At 42.8% G+C, this 19,420-nt stretch overlaps 1 protein-coding gene across 5 annotated transcripts in view; it reads right to left on the reverse strand.

Annotated features, from left to right (window-relative positions):
* Positions 1-19,420, reverse strand: part of CRIM1 (cysteine rich transmembrane BMP regulator 1) — a 208,624-nt gene that overhangs the window by 23,719 nt on the left and 165,485 nt on the right. For 3 of the 5 annotated variants that reach the window (XM_060169096.1, XM_060169093.1, XM_060169092.1), the window contains 3 exons: positions 18,903-19,112; positions 14,925-15,140; positions 9,854-10,075 (listed from right to left, as the gene is read on the reverse strand). In XM_060169096.1, coding sequence (XP_060025079.1) covers positions 9,854-10,075; positions 14,925-15,140; positions 18,903-19,112 — 648 coding nt within the window. The remainder of the gene's footprint in view (positions 1-9,853; positions 10,076-14,924; positions 15,141-18,902; positions 19,113-19,420) is intronic. The other 2 variants (XM_060169094.1, XM_060169095.1) reach the window with 2 other exon arrangements.

Below are 19,420 nucleotides of genomic sequence, written 5' to 3' on the forward strand. Positions count from 1 at the left end.
ACATACTCCGGCGATATTGCCCCTGCTTCATACGGCTTTGGAATTTTCCTTTTGCAATGACATCCTTTTGAAACAGGCAAGGAAGACGGTCACTATTTTATGGCCACTCCTTGGTTTAGATCAGCTTTGGTATTTGGTTTCCTCAGCTCTGGCCTCTATCTTATCCATCAGATCGGCTCGAAAGTCATTTCGGCCTCTATCAGAAACAAAGTCCCTCCCTGCTAAAGGATGGAGGTTTACTGCTGTGTCATTCTCAGCATCCTGTGTCAGGAGCCTGGAGCACTCATGCCCATAGCTCCTCAGGCAGGCCAGCCATTTAACTCATGCAGCGCTCAGACATGTGTCTTATATTTATGGATTCAAAAAGAAGCAATATTATCTTGCATCATGTTTGACTACAATAAAAATATGCGATCTCTTTCAGTGAAAGAGTTTGGAAAACTCAGCGTGGTTTTTCCTTTTCCTCAATTCTGGTTATCTGAAAGGGCTGAGGAAGAAGTGGCAAGGCCTTGAAATGTTAACTCCTTTCGGGCTGACCTCTCCACCTGTCTGAACCTCACTATCTTACTTCTTTTTAAGATAAGAAGAGGCTTACCAGGCTGTTAAAAGTTGGACTTTGCTTTTACTCTTGAGCTATTTTACTAATTACACCATAAAGCTAATTAACAGTAAAACCCGGATAATAGAATCATGTCGTTTTCTTCCTCTATAAAAATCCCATTATTTCATGAGTCACTGATGTAGTAGCTCAGGCCTTGCTCTGAATCTGACCATGATGAAAAGAAAGCATTTCCAGATTCCCCACCCCCTTTGCTCTGTGAAAGGTTTTAAAACCTAAAATCCACTAGAATCTACATTACAGTTGGACTTTTCCATTTCTACCAGGAGACAATGTTCCTGCATAGATAGTTCAGGTTCTAACTCTGGTTGTGATGGCCATGAAGTCAGAGTCTTGGTGTGGGAGTAGCTTCTGGGGAGGAAGTTCGGCAGCTTTAGAAATTGCATCAGTTCTTCCAAATCTCCAATGTACTATTTAGAGACCTGAAAAGTAATTTACTCTGGGCTGCTCGTGGCCAAGAAAGTAAATGCAGCTCTTACCCTCAGAGGAAGTCCCACCGCAAAACAATCCAGCGCAGTTGTGCAGTGGGTGCTCGTCCTCTCTGCACATCGCTGTAGAGAGCACCATTCTAAACGCTGGGGGTGCAGTGGTGCACAAGGCAGGTGGGGGTCTCTGCCCTCGGGGAGATGCTCTTGGATCCAGAGGATCTCCTCAGCTCTGTGTGATTTCAGTTCAAAACAGATGTGCCAAATGATTTGAAAAATATTGTGCAAACTGCAGGCCCTGCTAGTAAGATTATACTTCAAATCAGTTTAAGTTTGAGGTTCGAGGGATTTTAAAGAAAACTTTCATGCAGTCATTTAGGCAGGTGGAGAAAGGTACCAGGTATGCTATTGGTAACACAAGACTTAGAAGAGAGAGTGAAAAAGGCAGCCAAGTGTTTCCACTGACACGGCTGACCTGGGTAAGTATAGAGGAAGTGCTTTTTAAAATTTTGGCTTATGACTGTAACAATGCATTACAAATACTCTCTAACTCCCACAAAGGAACGAGATGCTACTATTACCTTATACTTTATTTTCTCTTAGCTGACAAGACACTGTGATCCCTGGCCTTGTGATATCTTCTGTATTTTTATATCCCAAGTTGGGCACATTCAGGGCACAAACTCCATGTGGAGGATCAATGGAACGTGGGTGCCTCCTGTTTGAGAAACCAGCTTTTACTTTTTTTACATAAAGTGGAGACAAACAGAAATCAGAATGAAGAAGGAATCTGAGCAAATAAACAAGCAGCTCACTAAGAAGTGGACAGAGATTTGCAGACGTAGAAGAGGACGACTGATTTTGAAAGTGCTGGCTCGCTGGACCTCCACAGACTGGAAAGGAATATAAAAGCGGAACTCAACTGAAGTCTGACTAAAAAACGACGGCCTAGGCAATTTCAGTGAGGCAGAGATCTAATACACAGTAATTTTATCAGCAAATGTTTAGAGTTTTTTGCCTAAAAATGCAAAAAAAACCTTTATTAACCTCAAAAATTGCATACTGTATCTTACAACTTTTAGCTTCTAATAAATAAAACATCTGCTCTTAATTCACTTATATAAAAAGAAAAAACTGAGACAAATGTTGCCACGTAGGCTGACTCCTACTTCCATATAATGTCTTGTCTTTTTTTTTTTTTTTTTTAGCAGAAAAAGGTTTATGGCAGGGCCAAGCAAGGAGAACGGGTGGCTTGTGCTCAGAAACCCCAAACTCTACAATGTCTTAACTGCTGTAAAGGCAGATCTGACCACAGTTTTAAGACTTTTCTTGAAAGTCCCATTTTTGCTTTATTTTATTCTATTTCTGGGACAGGAGTCCAGGTCTCTTTATAAAGGCGAAAAGAGCCTTTCAGGTTTCTTCAACATACTGGAAAGAACAGGTGATGACACAGGGTTCCAAGCTAATAGAGAAATTATAAACTTCCCTGAGTTCCACCAAGAGAAATCTCACCGAACTGATAAACATAGTAACTTCTGGCTGATTCCTACTTCATGCAAAGAGGACAGACTTTCTCAGTAATAGAACTTATTAATCTTTGTATTAAGCATCTGTTATGGACTGATTAAGCACTTCATGGATAGAAGTTCAAGGAAACATTCCATTTCCAACTTGATAAAGAGTATAAAGACTGACTCTTATATAGGCTAAGAAAACTTTGAGGTAGAAGCTCAGCGTGGCCAATTTCTGCACCAGAGGAGTTTCTGCACCTACAGGAGGTGGTTCATCCGTCACAGCCCAAGAGCTGTCAGGAACACTCCACCAGCAGCCTCTGGGCGGGTCTGCAGACTGACTTCAGGTCTGATTGCATTTTGTCGCTGAAATGTAATCCTGCTATAGAGGGTCGTTCCTCCCTCATTAGAGGGTACACAGTCAGGGCTGGCCTCCTGGGCAGAAATAAGAGGCAAAAGGCACCTGCTAATAATCTCTGGAAACACCAGTGCCAGCCTCCCTTCTGTGCAGCAGACGTCTTTAAAACGAGAACATGGGGCCAGAGCCCAGATAAAGAAATGCCACTCAGAGGTTTCCCCCAAGTTAACTAGAACAACTTGAATTTCTGTTTACACAGCCGAGGGCCTGGAAAGGATACTGAAGTGAGAAGAGAAAGCTGCTTAGGGGATAAGCAAGATGAGATGTTTCCTAGGGTGGAGGGCAGGACCTAATAAACAAACTGAAATCAAACCCTGTTTATTTTTGTTGGGACTTTAGACCAGTTCCAAAGTTAGTACAGTGCCTGACAACCAGAATGCCGTCAGTCTTACACTTTCTAAACATTACACAGAAAAGCATCCTGCTTCCCTTCCCTTTTGTTTAAAATCACTCGGCACTAACTGTGACCACCGGGGCTGTGGAGCAGGGGCCCCGGGAGCTGAGAGCTCTGAAGAATGTGCAAGAAGCACCCCAGGGCTCCCTCTGACAAGAACACTCCCCGATTATAAATGCCACAACCTCTGTTTCCAGGAATCATAGCGGATCCTGCACAATGAGTCCTTGGACTCCTCAAATGGGACTAGCCTCTCAACGCAAACAGAAAAATAAAAGAGCTCCATTCTCTCTCCCGCGAGACATCCAGAGGTATGGGAAGACAGTGAAGTGCTGAGGTCTGGGGCCAGGCACTGCCACAACCCAGCTGCACTACAACCCCTTAGATAGCATGCTGCTTCCACCAGGGTCACAACAAGGTGACTGAAGTTGGCACGCACTATTTATTTAAGCAAAGAGTGTGCAGGATGAGGTACACCACACCAAAGTGTTTTCTCAGATATTCTCGTCCTTCAAAAACTTATCATTGGGACGCAATATCCAAGCCTTTCTCTTGCAGAAGGGCGGATGCCATATTTAAAGTGAGATACCAGAGTCCACGTGACGCCTGTTACCCACGGCAGGTGCACCCTGTGTTAGGAGAGCTGTAACTCTGAGCCAATATATAGTCATATCCTGCTCACTGTTTACCAAGTGCTTTCATATATGTATATTACGTCGCTTAATTTTCATAGCACTTTAGTGAAGCACAGGATGATATTATTATTCCCATCTTATAGATGAGGAAACTGAGCTACAGTTACGTCCTACCACTGAGACCTACAGCTAGAACGTGCCAGAAATGGGGTCAAAGTACATTCTATTTCCAATACACAGAAGCTTTTAATTTTAAGAAAACACACTGGAGAAAGAGCTGTGAAAAGTGTTCCAATGATGATGCCAGTATCATAACATTATGGCTTAAAAATGTACAACATTTAGTTCTGTGGGTTGTGTATCTTAGAGATGCTGAATTAAATATTTACTGTTTGATTCCTGGGCTGAGTTAAATACACAATAATCAACAGATGTTCCAAAGAGATACTATTTGTATTTATCTCTAAGAAAAGATACCTACGGGACTTCCCTGGTGGTCCAGTGGGTCAGACTTCGAGCTCCCAATGCAGGAGGCCTGGGTTCCATCCCTGGTCAGGGAACTAGATCCCACATGCATGCCGCAACTAAGAGTCTGCACGCCACAACTAAGAAGTCCGCATGTCACAACTAAGAGGCCCGCATGCCGCAACTAAGAGTCTGCATGCCACAACCTAGACCCAGCACAGCCAAAATAAATAAATAATTAAATATTTAAAACAACAAAACAAAAAAACCTCTGTAATGACCTATAGAGGAAAAGAGTCTAAAACACAGTGGATATACGTATATGTATATGTATAACTGATTCACTGTGCTATACAGCAGAAACTAACACAACATTGTATATCAACTATATTCCAATAAAAATTTTAAAGATACCTAAACAAATAAACATAAATCTAAGCAAAAAATGAATGCGGTATGATAGACTGACTTGATATAAAGCGTAGGTATTGTCCCTACCAAGAAGAAACATTATTAACCATTTGCTAGTTAAAGATCACTATGGAGAGGAAATAGAATTACACCATCATGACTGAGTGCCAAGCCAGCTGGACTCCACCTGAAAGCTCTAACTCAAATATTAATATAAGACATATAAAAATATTAAAAAATAGCTAACCTCTAATCAGACAGATGTACAACCTACAAGAAAATCATTTTTTCATGTACCATCTATAATAGAACTTGTTTTCAGAGATCCTTAAAGATATGAGATACTTAAAGACACTTAAAAGATACTAGATGACTTGAAGACATGTAATCAGAGTATCATAACTTTGTTCAATCAAATTATGAAATAAATATGCGTGTGTATATATACATACACACACACATAACACACAAACAACTATCACCCCAAGATAACTAACCTTCAACAAAAACTTAAATGAGAAAGATGCACTGGCTCAGGGATTTCCAGCCAAAAAATATCTGATATATAAATATCTCTAAATATATGACCTCAAATATTTTCTAAAATAACACATGGTTACAAATAAGTAAAAATGCTTGCCCAATGGTAAGTTTCAAAACAACATTCTATGCACTGAGTCATACTTATGACTTGGCCAACACAAGAGCTGCTTATGCAACTCTTCATCGGGGGAACACTGAGCATCTACAATTCCAAAGTCAACAGGTATGATGTAGCAGCAATAGGAGCTTGAACACCTCATACATTAAATTAAGAAAGATCTTTATGATCAAGGTAGTGCCTTTCTTTATAATATTTTTGTAAGAAATGATATAAATTTTATATTATATAATATAAATATAATAGTTATGAACATAACATTCAGGAATGACTGCACCCCTGGCCATGGTGCAGATCTGCAGGGATGACCTTGCTAGACAGAAGTTGCTAGAGTCTGGCCCTTCGCAGAAGCATCACCCACACAAACATCAGAGCAAGGGTGATGTGTCAGGACAAGCATCCCCTCAGGCACAGGAAGTGCCGATGTAAGGGTTTTGGGCTTAATTGTTTGCTGCCCTTTAGGAGTGATGGAATAAAGATCTCACTGAAGCACCGAAATAATTTTTTGCTCCAGAAAAGTTAGAAAGGCATGGAGCATGTAGTCAGTGATAAGGCTATCAAGGCTGTCTTGCATGGTGAAGTCTGTCATGGGGAAGGCATCTGTTGTTTACAAGGAACCACATATCAAATCTGCCATCACACATTAGAATTCCCACCAGGCCTTTTATCCTCCCCCCCCCCCCGCCCCCATCTACATTCAAGTCATCTCTTGATTCTCGTTCCCCTTTCTTTAAGCCATCATTACAGTCAAAAAGCCTATGAAAATAAAATCTAAGTTTGTGTGTATTTGTGTAGGAAGCTGGAATATAAAAAAATTAGGGAATCAGAAGATGTTCCATTGAAATGATTGGGTAATTACTACTTAGTTTCCTTCTAGGACAAGGATGAATTCCCTAATGATGGGTATTATAAGTAATTAGACAAAGCTGTTCACTTTTCAAAATTAATCATCAATCCTATTAATTATGTCTGTATTACACATTCTATTAAATTAGCGCACATAATATGAGGCTTTCACACACCAGAAGAGAAGCATTATCATTGCACTTTAGTGACTTGATAATTTATCTGAAAGGAACACAAACATTCGTAATTACACTACTTTTAGTAGGATCACCCTTTTCAATTCTCTTGTGGTAAGAAAAAAGGCTACTTCACAAGGCGAAAGCTAGCACACTTTTCTTCAGGGGTTTTAGCACTAGAGAAGAAGCCAGATTAAAGGCAGATTTGAGGTTTTTAGAGATCCATATTTGACTGATTAGGGAGAACATTCCCCCAGGGAGGAGACCTGCAGCCATGGTGAGGTCAGCACTGTAGGCCTGGAGGAGGCACATGTGACCCCGGGAACAGATTATCTGGGTTAATAAGGAGCTGGGTTCAAACTGAGAAAGCCTAAAACAGGAGGCAATGAAAGCACTGGTCCTCGATGCCTGCTGGCAAGCAGCCGGGGGCTTTATGACATGCAGAATGACGGCCTTCCTACCTTCTTCCTTTGCTAGGTGATCTGGATGGGGATGCAGGCTTTGCCACTGGGGCATCGCCAGTAACTGCCTGCAGGTGTACTAGTGCTGCCCGGGCTTGGTGCCCTTACAGAGGGACCACACTGACGGGAAGCTGACAAGAGAATAAGCCTGGAGAGGCCAAGGGAGCAAACTGGAGGGTCATAAAATCCCCATATCACAGTCATGAACTGAACTTGACTTCATACGCTTGGACATACCTGGTCCTTGCTACTTGCAGAGAAGTATGATGCATGTAGAGGCTCCTAATGACTATTTCAGTAAGAAAACATGTATGAAGCACTAAGATGAACGCAAGGACACAGCATCACGCATCAGATGTTAAGACTCCCCAGTATGTTCCCCAGAAGATACGTCATAGGTTTATACAGTATAGTTATACCTGTGTCAAGGGGAGGGGGTAGCAGTTGTGGAGGGAGATGCAACAGAAATCAAATTTCCACTCTATCATTATGAGCTCATATGAACCACAATTTAGTGAAAGTACTTAAAGTCTAACTTGAAATCAAAATCACAAATTGGGGGCAAATTGGTATTTTCTTCCCCACACTACAAGATGAATGTATGGTCTAAATCAGGGGTTCCCAGCCCCTGGGCTGCGAGCACTACCAGTCTGAGGCCTGTTAGGAACCAGGCCGCACAGCAGGAGGTGAGAGGCCGGTGAGTGAGTGAAACTTCATCTGCCGCTCCTGTCGCTCACGCTACCAGCCTGAAACAACGCTACCACCCTCCATGGAAAAACTGTCTTCCACGGAACCGTTCCTGGTGGCCAAAAGGTTGGGGACTGCTGGTCTAAATAATGCAGCAATTGGAATAGGAAAATATGCAGGCAAAAGAGAAAAAAAAAAAGACAACACAGAATACTATGATATGCAGGTTTCTTTCCGTAAGTTTGGTTTTGTTAAATTGGTTTTGTGAGAAAGAGAAGTGATTTACTGTTATCACATGGAAACAAATTTACTAGCTGAGTAATTTACTAATCACATATTTACCAATTAAGTAGCAAAACACAACAGGAACTTTTCTTATCTAAAAAAAAATAAATTTGAGGGTTTTCAGCACACAAGAAATTCACTGCTGGGTTTTTCCTCTGAAGGTAATAGAATTCTCAGGCCTCCTGGGCCCTAGTTTCCAACTGTGATCCAAGTGCCCCTGGTTGATTTATAAACTGTTTCCTTTAGGACTGAAGTTTTGGTATTTAAATACAGTGGTCCTGGCTGGACATTTCCCCCTCCATCCACCAACACCCTGTCTGCAATAGTGGCCTGGTTACACCTTTCATTCAGGTCTCACCAAGGGCTATGCCACTTTCCAGATGACTGTTGGTCAGCTCTCTGAGAAGACACGTAGCAGTAAGTTGGGTGGATGCCTTGATACATTTTTGGCTCCATTTAGGAGCTACAAAGATTACGGGTATTACAGCAGACCCAATGCTCCAGTCACTAAGAGGTGCAGCAACCGTATGTCCCGATTTACTAGGGACACTCCTGGCCTACAGCCATGGTCCCAACATAATTATTAACAGTCCCCACTTCACTCACAAAAGCATGGTTTAAAGAATAAATTGGATAGACAGCCACCCTATTAAAAGAAGAGAATCCATCTTTCACACATAGTTTTTAATATTCCCTGACCATTACACTGAGAAACTCAAGCTCTGTAAAATTCCTGAGACCAGAAATTACGCTTTAAAAATCTTTCCATCTCTTGTATACCAATGTGTAGAATAAGTCTTCAGAGGAAGTGGCCCCACAGAGTGGCCAGAGGAGCTGTCCTGATACGCTTGAATGGTGGCCAATGTGCACCTGAGCGCCATTTCTCGACTCATCTACGGGGATTGTTACAAAGCCCTGTGGCCAGAGGATTTCTCCTCCTCCTCAGGCATCACCCCAAATATATGCACTGACTTGCATCTATGAAGCACGCAAAAATCTTCAACAAAAAATTGCATGATGCCTGTCGTTAATACAGCTTGCCTAATTTTTCACCTGCTAACTCTGATTACAGGTTCACAACTGGACTGAGATATGTCATTGTCTTTCACTTGACTTTATGAGCTTTACTTGAGACAGAAGCGATCAAAGAGAGTGAGAGCCTTGGGAGCAGGGACTGTGCCTGTATTAGAGCTGCCAGCTGTCTGAGCCTCGCCTTCTAGACTCCAGAACGGCATCTGGCTTGTGTCCATAGGACCGGTTTTGGTATAGACGTCAGGGGCTGATATACATACGTCCTCTGCTCACAAGATGTATCCCCGTGGGTCACATGAAGGAGAGGCTCTGTCAGTTACTCAGGCCTCACTCTGTGTCCCTAAACCCTCCACACGGACAACCACATGGTTTAAATAGAATCAATTAAGTGTTAGCAGACAGAGGAGTAACTGGGGGATTAAAATTAGTATCTGGTATTTAGCTGATCTCAAGGCAGTGGCAAGCTTAGGCGCTAAGTGTACTCTGATATGGGACATGGTGTTTCTCTGTGGACAAAAGGACCACAGTCAGTAACAGGGTGAAGGAAGAGTTCCAATATTGAAAATTCTGAAATGGCAAAGGAGCCCAAGAGAGACAGCGCTATAGCATCACGACATCCTCAGAGAGCATTTCTTATTCTTAATATGCTTTATCTCAGGAACACATCCTCCATGTCTTTCCTCCGCCTGATGTGACTACATTGATTCTATGTGGCACGTCAACCAGAAAAACAGATTTCGAAATTATTAACTGATCTAGGCAAATGGCTGTCAATGTAGATTTAGTGGTCACTGGGAGAAAGGAAGGATTTTTTTTCTTGGTCTTACCTATGCAGTAGGGACAACACTGGCCTTTTCTCAACACAGGTCTTTCACAGGATACTGAAGGGCAAGACTCAGAGTAACAGCTAATTACGCTATCCATGCACACGCAGCTGGTACACACATCCGGCTTCCAGGACTCCGCTGCCAGGAATATATCCCCTTCATCATTTTTGCAGTAACTAGGCACGCTGTCATTATGGGATGAGGAAGGCTGGAGAGGTTCATCTGGAAAAAGGAACAGAAGGTCAGCAGAAAAAAAGATGCTGCAGGCCACCCACTGTGCCACACAGTGAGTTTCACTCTGTCCCATACAAAGCACGCTTGGTCACCAGGGCTTTGTGTGCCTCCTTAAAATGGACTCAGGGGCTTCCCTGGTGGCGCAGTGGTTGAGAGTCCGCCTGCCGATGCAGGGGACACGGGTTCGTGCCCCGGTCTGGGAAGATCCCACATACCGCGGAGAGGCTGGGTCCGTGAGCCATGGCCGCTGAGCCTTCACGTCTGGAGCCTGTGCTCCACAACGGGAGAGGCCACAACAGTGAGAGGTCCGCGTACGGCACAAAAAAAAAAAAAAAAAAAAAAAAAAAAGGACTCAGTAGTGACACAACACATCTGACTCGGACAGGGTCTGGAGTTTTAAAACAACAAAGACCACAAAAGATCTGTTGCAGAGATTCTGTTAGTTGCCTGCACGATATCCACTCTACCTTTCTTCCTTAATGAACTCCTGATTTTAAGGTCAGGGGTGGGGTGGCTGAGGACCTGGATCACAAGGGGGATATGTCACATGGGACCACTGCTCCCTCCTTTTCTAGTCTCCGGCACAGCTGGGGGTGGCCATGTCACCTGGCTGTGGCGAACAGATTCACTGGCGAATCAGGGATTTCTGGGAAAACTTTCACTTTCTTAAAAGAAGGGCCAGATGTGAAGCTACCCACATGCTTCCACATTCTTCCTGCCTTGAATATGAGTGTGTCGCCTGTAGCTATAATACCCTTATCATACCTTGATATCATTAAGACACTAAATCAATGGGATCAACATCTGTCTCCAAGCTTCTCATAATGTATGGAAAAGAAACCTCTGTTTAAAAACTGTAGCTGGGTCTTCTCTTACTTGCAGCCGCACGCAGTCCTAACCAATTAACACCCAAACAGATTTTCAAACTGTATGTAACACTTCAATGTTCCGGCCTTCACATTAATGGCTGAAAGATGATGGGAAATGTATATCACTCCTGAGGATGCACCTACAGAGAAATCACCTGCGAGACTTGTGTGTTTTTGCTACATAAATACAGACCAGAGGGTCTCCAGATCTAGTAGCAACTTGAAACAGAAAAGAACGTCACCAGAAAACCCAGATATCTCTTTGGGTCTTGCCATTCACTGAACTGACTTGAGAGCTGTAAGCTCAAGCAGAAAGCTGACTGGGATATAACAAAGGAAAGCGTAATACTAGTTAGTGAGGTTTCCTAGTTTAGAAATGTCACAATTGCACTGACAAGAGAGCACTCCCAACCACCTTTGCACTTGAGAGTCTGGAAAAAGCCATGATGGTCCCACCCAGCAAACCTCTAAGAGAATCCCATTTTCTCAAAGGATACAGGGTCAGAAGAATTATCATCCGTTCTCATAGTCAACATCATGAACTCTGCTCTTTCATATACATGTAGCTATCACAGTGATGCAGAAGCTCTAAGTGTCCCATTTTCCTCCCATCCACCTCCTGAATACACCCTACAGCCAGCAAGTTTGATTTGACAAGAAGAGTCTCTTTGAGAAGCGGGGCAATTGCTTTACTTTGGGCTCTGAACCCAAAGTGTGTAACTGTATCTCCTACTGCCAGTCCTGAAGGCAGCAACAGTGAAAGAAGAGCCATTGGTTCCACCGTTCCAAATGTGCTTCAGGTCCAATTTTAGGTAAGTTTCCATAGATCACATGCATATGAGATAAAGTTGGTAAAATGGGATTACTTTCTCAGGCATCTTTTCTGGATCATCCATGTCTAGGGATAATTTCTTTTTAAGAGATTGACTGATGTTAACTTTTGATTTGGCTGGAAATCAGGGCCACTCACCCTAGTCTACACGAGGCTCTGCAAATTGCCACGAGGTTTCTGTGTGTTATGACAGCTTAGCTCTTGCAAGCAACACCCAACCTGGTGTCTGAAAACTTAGAGGAGGAAGCAGGGACGGCAGCGATGAAAGCATGAAACAGTAGCTGAAACGAACATCCGAGAGTCTGGAGGGGACCCCAGGAGACATGGGAATGTGCCGGCAGAGCTGGAGTGAGAGCTGCAGCTGAGATGCAGCGTCTGCAGGTCTTCAGCCTCCAGGGCAAGAGACTTCGCAGCCCTGACTGAAGATATCATTTGGGAATCTTGCCCAGGCTATCTTCCTTCTTTGGGCCTTTCTTTCCATTTTTAGGAAAAAGTGAGACCCCTTCTTTACACTCTGATTCTAAATATTAACTCACTTGTTTTGTTTTTACCAGTTCTTTCACTGGTGTTCATTCATTCTTTTTATTTCTATACCAGAGAAATAAAAGAAGAAAAGAGGGATCTCTCTTCTGTGCTACGCTTCTTTCCAACTTTAAAAAATCAAAAATGAAAGAGAACTTTAAAAGTGTGAAAAAAGAAAGAAGTGCTTCTCTATTCTCTGCCTTTCTCACCTTGGTGAAGTACCATCACCTACAGGGATGCTCAGTCTTTCTTCATGAGCCCACTTCCGTTTCTAGACCTTGCTCTAAACCAGGCCAGAGGAGAGGGGGAGTTAAGAACAGAGGGAATGACAAGGCATCCCAGGAGATACAATCACCATGAGGGATGCAACTCTTCTAGTTGTCCATATATATCATTTTGGGACAACTTTAGGATGCAAGTATCCTAAGGTTAGAGATGGTATTTTTCTGGATGTGAAATACTCCATTTATCAATGCTGCTGTCGAAATTTACTGCAATGTGAAGAAATCAATGCTTTGAATTTTAAGACTTTTTATCGCTGCAACACAACTATGAATGGAAAGTTCAGAAAGATCAACGATGGGGTAGGTGACTGATTTTAAAATACAAGAGTATTCTAGATACAAACTTATTCACAGGTTTAAGTGTAACCTTCAGAATACTGATCTAGGAAACAGAAAGTCCTGACATTTAAGATGGAGGCTATCACTGAAGTATCTCTCAAGTTAAAGTAAAGTAAGGAAGAGTCACCTAGGCATACGTTTATAAAGGAGAAGCCAAAGCCAGGCACACATCGGGTGCTTGTTCCTGTTTCTAGAGGGGAGGTCTCTGCTCTGCTAGAATCGGCAGGGCCTCTGCTCATGCGCACTGGCCTTGAGACCTGGCTCTAAGAAATCAGTCCTTGGCACACACAGGAGTCCCATTTCCAGGGAGCTCTTGTTCTTTGCCTGGGCTGAACCTCTGAGTCCAGTCAGGTGTGCCACCAATAAATTTGGGCCAACCCCTGTATTTGTCCTCAGATCCTCGGACAAGTGGGAACAGAGGTACTTCCCACTTTAGTTAAAGCTTCCTGGGTTACATGCGCTCTTAATGCTTTCCTTTCCAGGCACTCCTCTCACTCTGTCATGATTTACTTAAAGGTGGAGTACTGGATTGTTCAGCTCTCCTTTTGCATTACTGCTCCACAGGATACGAGTTGTGGCTGTTCTCATCAAGCCCGGGATCCCCATGGCTCAATTCAGGCATTCCATAAGCACTTGTAAAATGAATACATTAAACGGATATAAATTCATGATCACCACTGAAGAGACCACTCAGAGTAGTTTCCACCAGGAGGATGGGAATAATCATGGTCATATATTAACAGAGAAATATTAGGGTTTGTGTCTAAGTAAAAGAGTGATGATAAAAATATAGGAGGGACTAGGGTATATCCTAACAACATAATACATCTGAACTATTTCTTATACTAGAAAAGACGTTGCACTAATTAAGCTTTTCAGATTAACATGGTTGAAAATTACGCCAAAGATTCTGTACTAAGATGATAATACCTCAGCAGCAGGGCATGATGACAACAGCAAATAATGTTGCTATCCCTACAATTTCCTCTGATGCAATTAAAAAATATCATCAATGTGAACCCAGGAAGAATTCTGGACATCAACTACGCTGGTTATATAATGACAGAACAATAGATTCTAGCTGGCTGACTGGATAATCCAATGTAAAAAAAAGTAATACAAGGGCTTATGTTTTACTGAGCAGAAATGCTCTAAGAACATACATTTAGAAGGTAAATGATTACTGATTTAAGTTGAAAAGATAAAAGACTGAGCAACAACAAAACTAGTATGCTGTCAACTTGGTAATTATACATATACAAATTAAGTCATATATTCTAGTGTTAATTAGAATTGCTACTTGCGTTGCATAATCAGCAACTTATGTTTAAAAGTCTGACAAAGTTTCATTATATTTGTTTCATGACCATAAATTCACCTGCTAAGGCCAGATTATCTGAGAACTAAAAAAAAAAAGAAAACAATAGTACTCTTTGTACATATGCAGTGCTGGTCACTTAGTACTTCTGGATCTTAACTTAATCATCACAGATTTGAGAAGGTGGGCATTATGCATCTTTTAGCGATTCCTCTGTTTAACATTCTCAAAGTATCTTCACCACCCTTACATATTTCAAAGATTTTATTTACATTATTTATCAATAATTGCTCTTCACATTTTGTAAAGACAAAGATGACTTTTCACATTAGCAAAATCATCTGGAATAATCTGGTACAGCAGGACTGTCTCTTGAGTCTGAGATGTAGGGTTAAGAAAAAAAGGGTAGAAAGAAACAATTTTTTTTTTTTGCTGTTGTTGTTCAAAGTCACCTCAGGTGCAAGACATATTGATTGCATAAATATGTGGTGGATAGAAAGGAATGAATTTAGAAAGCTGCCTGCCAGATGTTCCTGCCTGGGTTACTGGTGACTGGGTCTGGCCCACTCCCACGTGGGGCTCAACCTAGCCCACAGGTCCTGCAGAATGACAACGCCCAGGCTGCAGGCCCTCCCCATCGGCCCAGTGCATCCCGAGGCGCAGTGCCGGTTACCTGGACACTGTGGGCAACAGGAGTCCTGGGTGCGTGTGGGGTTCTGGCAGAGCAGCGGTGGGCACACCTCTGTCTCACACAGCACCCGCCCGCTGTGGCAGGTGCACTGAGTACAGGTGTCAATGTGCCATGTTTCTCCTTCCACAAAGTACTCTCCCCCAGGGGCATGGCAAATGGAGGGGGTGCTGAGCTCCGGCTTCTGCACCACAAAGTCATCTGGGGAACGACACAAAATCCAAACACAAGAAATTATTCATCTGCAGTCTTACCAGCTTGGGAAGAACCCGGTGCTGTGGGCTTTAAGGGACAAAGAAGATGAATTGGCTGTTTCCCTCAAGAACACAGGGAAGAAAACATTCCATGCACAGAAATATAAAGCAACAGCAGAAGAGCTAGTTTCAGGAAGTGAGGTTCAAGTGGTTCCAGTTTGTCAACAGTAACGAGAGGCTCCAATGAGATAATTAAATCACGGGGGGCTTCCCTGGTGGCACAGTGGTTGAGAGTCCGCCTGCCGATGCAGGGGACACGGGTTCGTGCCCCGGTCCGGGAGGATCCCACATGCCGCGGAGCAGCTAGGCCCGTGAGCCATGGCCGCCGAGCCTGCGCTTCTGGAGCCTGTGCTCCGCAACGGGAGAGGCCACATCAGTGAGAGGCCCGCGCACCGCAAAAAACAAAAACAAACAAACAAAAAATTACAGGGACTCCTACTGTTGAAGAGAACAAGAGCCTCTTAGGGGATGTCTGTGAATGTAGGGTTATCTAGAATAAAGATCTCTCATTTACTGAATGCTTCCTATGGTCCAGTTTCCATGTTAGTGCTTTACATATGTTACTTCATTTATTCCTTACACCAATGTGAATAGGTACTGTTATCCTATTTAACATATAAGGAAACTGAGAACTCAGAGTATTAAGGGCAGACAAGGGATCTGAACCCAAGTCTATGTTTGTTTGGATCATGGATACACCTCCAGATTAAATACAACTGTAAACTGATTTGTGCCCCGTTCACTTCATTATCTCTGGGACCCTGAGTCCTTTCAGGCTTAGAAATAAGTCCTACTGTTGAGCAGGACACACCCCAATCCCGACCGGCTGCCGGCACACTGAGCAGGAATGCTCTTTCAGAATCAACCGTCTGAACCCTCACCTGAGACTAAACATTTGTTTGGCGATATGATCAAGAGAGGTAAACGCCCAGGGGCCAATGATAACTATGAGTTCTTTCCCCAGACGAGAGGCGATTTGGGGCTCTTGGTGAGATGATAGTGATAGAGAGGGAATTTAATGCTGAAAATGTCTGGAGAGGCACTGGGAGTTGCCCTCAAGTTGTGCTGGCGAAATGAGAAGCATGAAGATATTAACCATATTCGTGTCATCCAAATACAACAGGCGTTTGAAGAAGGTGCTGACAGTGTGGAACCCTGCGGAGAAGCCATCTGGAGACACCATGGCGGGCTCACGCTTGGAGATCAGTGGAATTTGGGCCTCAGAAGAACTACCCTGTTTGTGCAGAGATACTCAGAGCTGACGTCTCCTAAGAACTCACGGGCTGTGACTTTCAAAGCAGTGGTCAGCCTGAGACGTAGCAATACTGATGAGATACATTGGTGTGGGCCCAGCTCCAGCTAAGAAGGCATTGTATAACTTTTAATACAGCTTTATCTCAAGGGAGCTAGTAAAGACTGGAACTTTGACCAAGGGGACATATCACAGAAAACTGACATCAGCCAACGCTTACATTCATAACCAACTGGGCCAAACTTTCTAGTATATGAGGAAAGTAGAAAGGAAGATAATTAGAATGAAAATTGAGCTGCGATGAGATAAAAGTGCATTTCTCACCGTTTATAGAAAAAGAAAAATTAGTTCCAAAGACTGTTAGTAAACTACTGTTGGAAAAAGTCTCCCTTTTGAAAGGACTTGGAGAGGATCGACAATTGCTGCCCTTTTAAATGCTGCCATGTAAGGAAATGGTCAGAAGAAAAACGATGTGTGTTTGCAGGTGTCTTAGTCTGTGAATTCCTTTGCTATATATATATCCACGTGCCTCAAGGCAAAACATGAGTGACCAGATAGATGGAGGTGATAGAAAAACTGAAAGGTAGAGGGTAAGAAAGGGAAAAAAAATCTGAGAAACAGTATCATTTGGTGAATCTTCTGTCAGAAGAGTTCAGAGGCTGCTCACTTATCTCAGAAGGAAAAACAGCTGATCCTTGAATAGAAGTCAGGAGAAAATATTCTTTGAAGTAGGAGTCCACAATTGCAACAATGCTTGGTCTCTATTCAGAAAGACCCATATGTGGCAACTCACTAAAGACATTTGGAAAAAAACATACCTACACATCCATATATATCAATACCTGTGTGTTTTTATATGTCTATATCTACATAGTCACACATCCACAATAATACATCAATAATTCTGTGTGTGTTTAAGAACTTTCCGTATCTCTGTAATAGAGAAAACTAGATTTGGTTTCACTGACTTTCAGTTCTTAAGTCAATCATCTATTCTTAGTAATATCTTTGCATTTCCACTGGTCGGAGTTCTTCACTGAGTACACCGTTTAGCAAAGACCCAGGTGCAGGCCACACTCTGCATACTCATGCCTATAATTAAAGCATGGGGTCTTCATTGGAACAAATGATTTTTCCTTCCCCAAAGAGTCAACACAGAGTTCTGTCTCATTAAATTGTTCATTTATCTTCTGTTTCAGTGGGCACTAGTGGTTTTTCATATTTAACTAGCAAAACATGTGAATAAGGAAGCAGTTTTGATACAGACCACATCTGGCTTAACTATGCGAAACAAAACAAAACTTTGTCATCTGGTCCCCTATAGGGGTATGGGGGCTGCCTGTCACTTTAATACCTTAGTTACTGAGGTGTGTAGAATGTCAGGGCTAAAAAGGACTTCCAGTGCCTCTCTGCCCACCCCCCCCGGCAGGCAAAGCAGGTGCAGACTGAGGTGCCAGCATGCGGTACGTCCCTCCCAGGCCGGGCCTGCCTTGTTGCAAAAGGCCCAGGCCTCAGGTTCCTGACTGCACCCGTTGTACAGGTGGAGGGAGATACAGAACCAAGACTGACCGGGGAAATACAATCCCTACCCCCAAACCGGACAGTACATTTCAACTTCAAAAGAAATTCGATGCAAGAATCAGGAGACTTCATGTCTCCCTGGCCCTCTAGCTGACACACTATTTTACTTTGGGTAAGAAAGCTAATCTCTCTGTGTCTGTTTTCCAAACAAAAACGGCCTAAGTGTATTTTTCCCTAATTCAGTGGCCTCCACTCGGTGGAAGAAATAATAACTATGAAACCATGCTGAGTTCTTTGGATCAAAGGCACTAGATGAGGTATTATGGTAATAATTACTGTTATGGACAACCATAATTTGGACCGCTATGGATTATAAATCTGTTATGTTCTTCTACTAACTTATCTTGATTACCATTATTATGACTGTAAATGTTTTGGATGTGTGGTCACTCTAAACATCTCCATTTGGCAAGACTACCACATATCCATTAATTTAAAAAAAAGCAATATTCACAGACTTCAGTAATTCTCTCCCTCTTGAATATTACTTTATAAATAAGAAGCTTTCATGGAATAAAATTAACAACCCCCTCCAATTAAAGAAGACATTCAGCCTTAATACATTATCCATAAGATGGAGAGCTGGAGCTTTAAGTACATAAGCCCACAAACCTGTACACAAATGTAGTTCAAAGACCAATGTAATTGAGTAAACCTTCAAAAATAAGGAGAGTGGTTTTAGAGCTTTAGAATAATTCTCTGGTTTTTGGCTAATCATTTATAGCACCTGGCTGACACTCGTGGCTATTGTTGACAAAAACCAGAGAGCTGAAATACGTTCCAGGGGTCGTCCCCTGCACTTCCCCTGGAATTACAGATGTGATGAGGCAAAAGTCATTTGCTTAGGGAGCACACGAGATGGCGGCCAGCTTTTACCTGAACATGACGGGCAGCACTGTCCCGGATGAATGGTGGGGTTGCCACAGGCAGGCACCGGGCAGGTGATCAGAGCACACATTTCCCGTCCACTGTGACAGTAGCATTCCCGGCACCCATCATGCCAGCTTTCCTCATTTTTATGATGATGACCATCCATGGACAGACATGTGCCTGACAGGACGGGTGGCCCGGCTGCAGCAGGGACCTCTGGACAGACAGAAGGCAGCCTGGTAAAGAAGGAGCTACTGCACAGGAGAAACAGCCTGTAGTTCCTTACAGGTAATGCTACCCAGCCACCAAAAATCCTGTCTACACAGCACAGCTTGTGACACAGGAAAGGATCATGAAAAGAATTTAAGTTAATATGCTCTCAATTTTGAAAAAAGAAAAAAGGGAGTAAAAAACCCTGCAAATACATTTCTCTGCTATTGGTATTTTTTTTCCTCCCTTCACTCTACGTTCTCATATTCTATATAGTAAACAAGCACTGATTGATTTCAGCGTGAATGTTACAC

Source organism: Lagenorhynchus albirostris, chromosome 13 (genome assembly GCF_949774975.1).
Source record: "Lagenorhynchus albirostris chromosome 13, mLagAlb1.1, whole genome shotgun sequence".
Lineage (NCBI taxonomy): Eukaryota > Metazoa > Chordata > Mammalia > Artiodactyla > Delphinidae > Lagenorhynchus > Lagenorhynchus albirostris.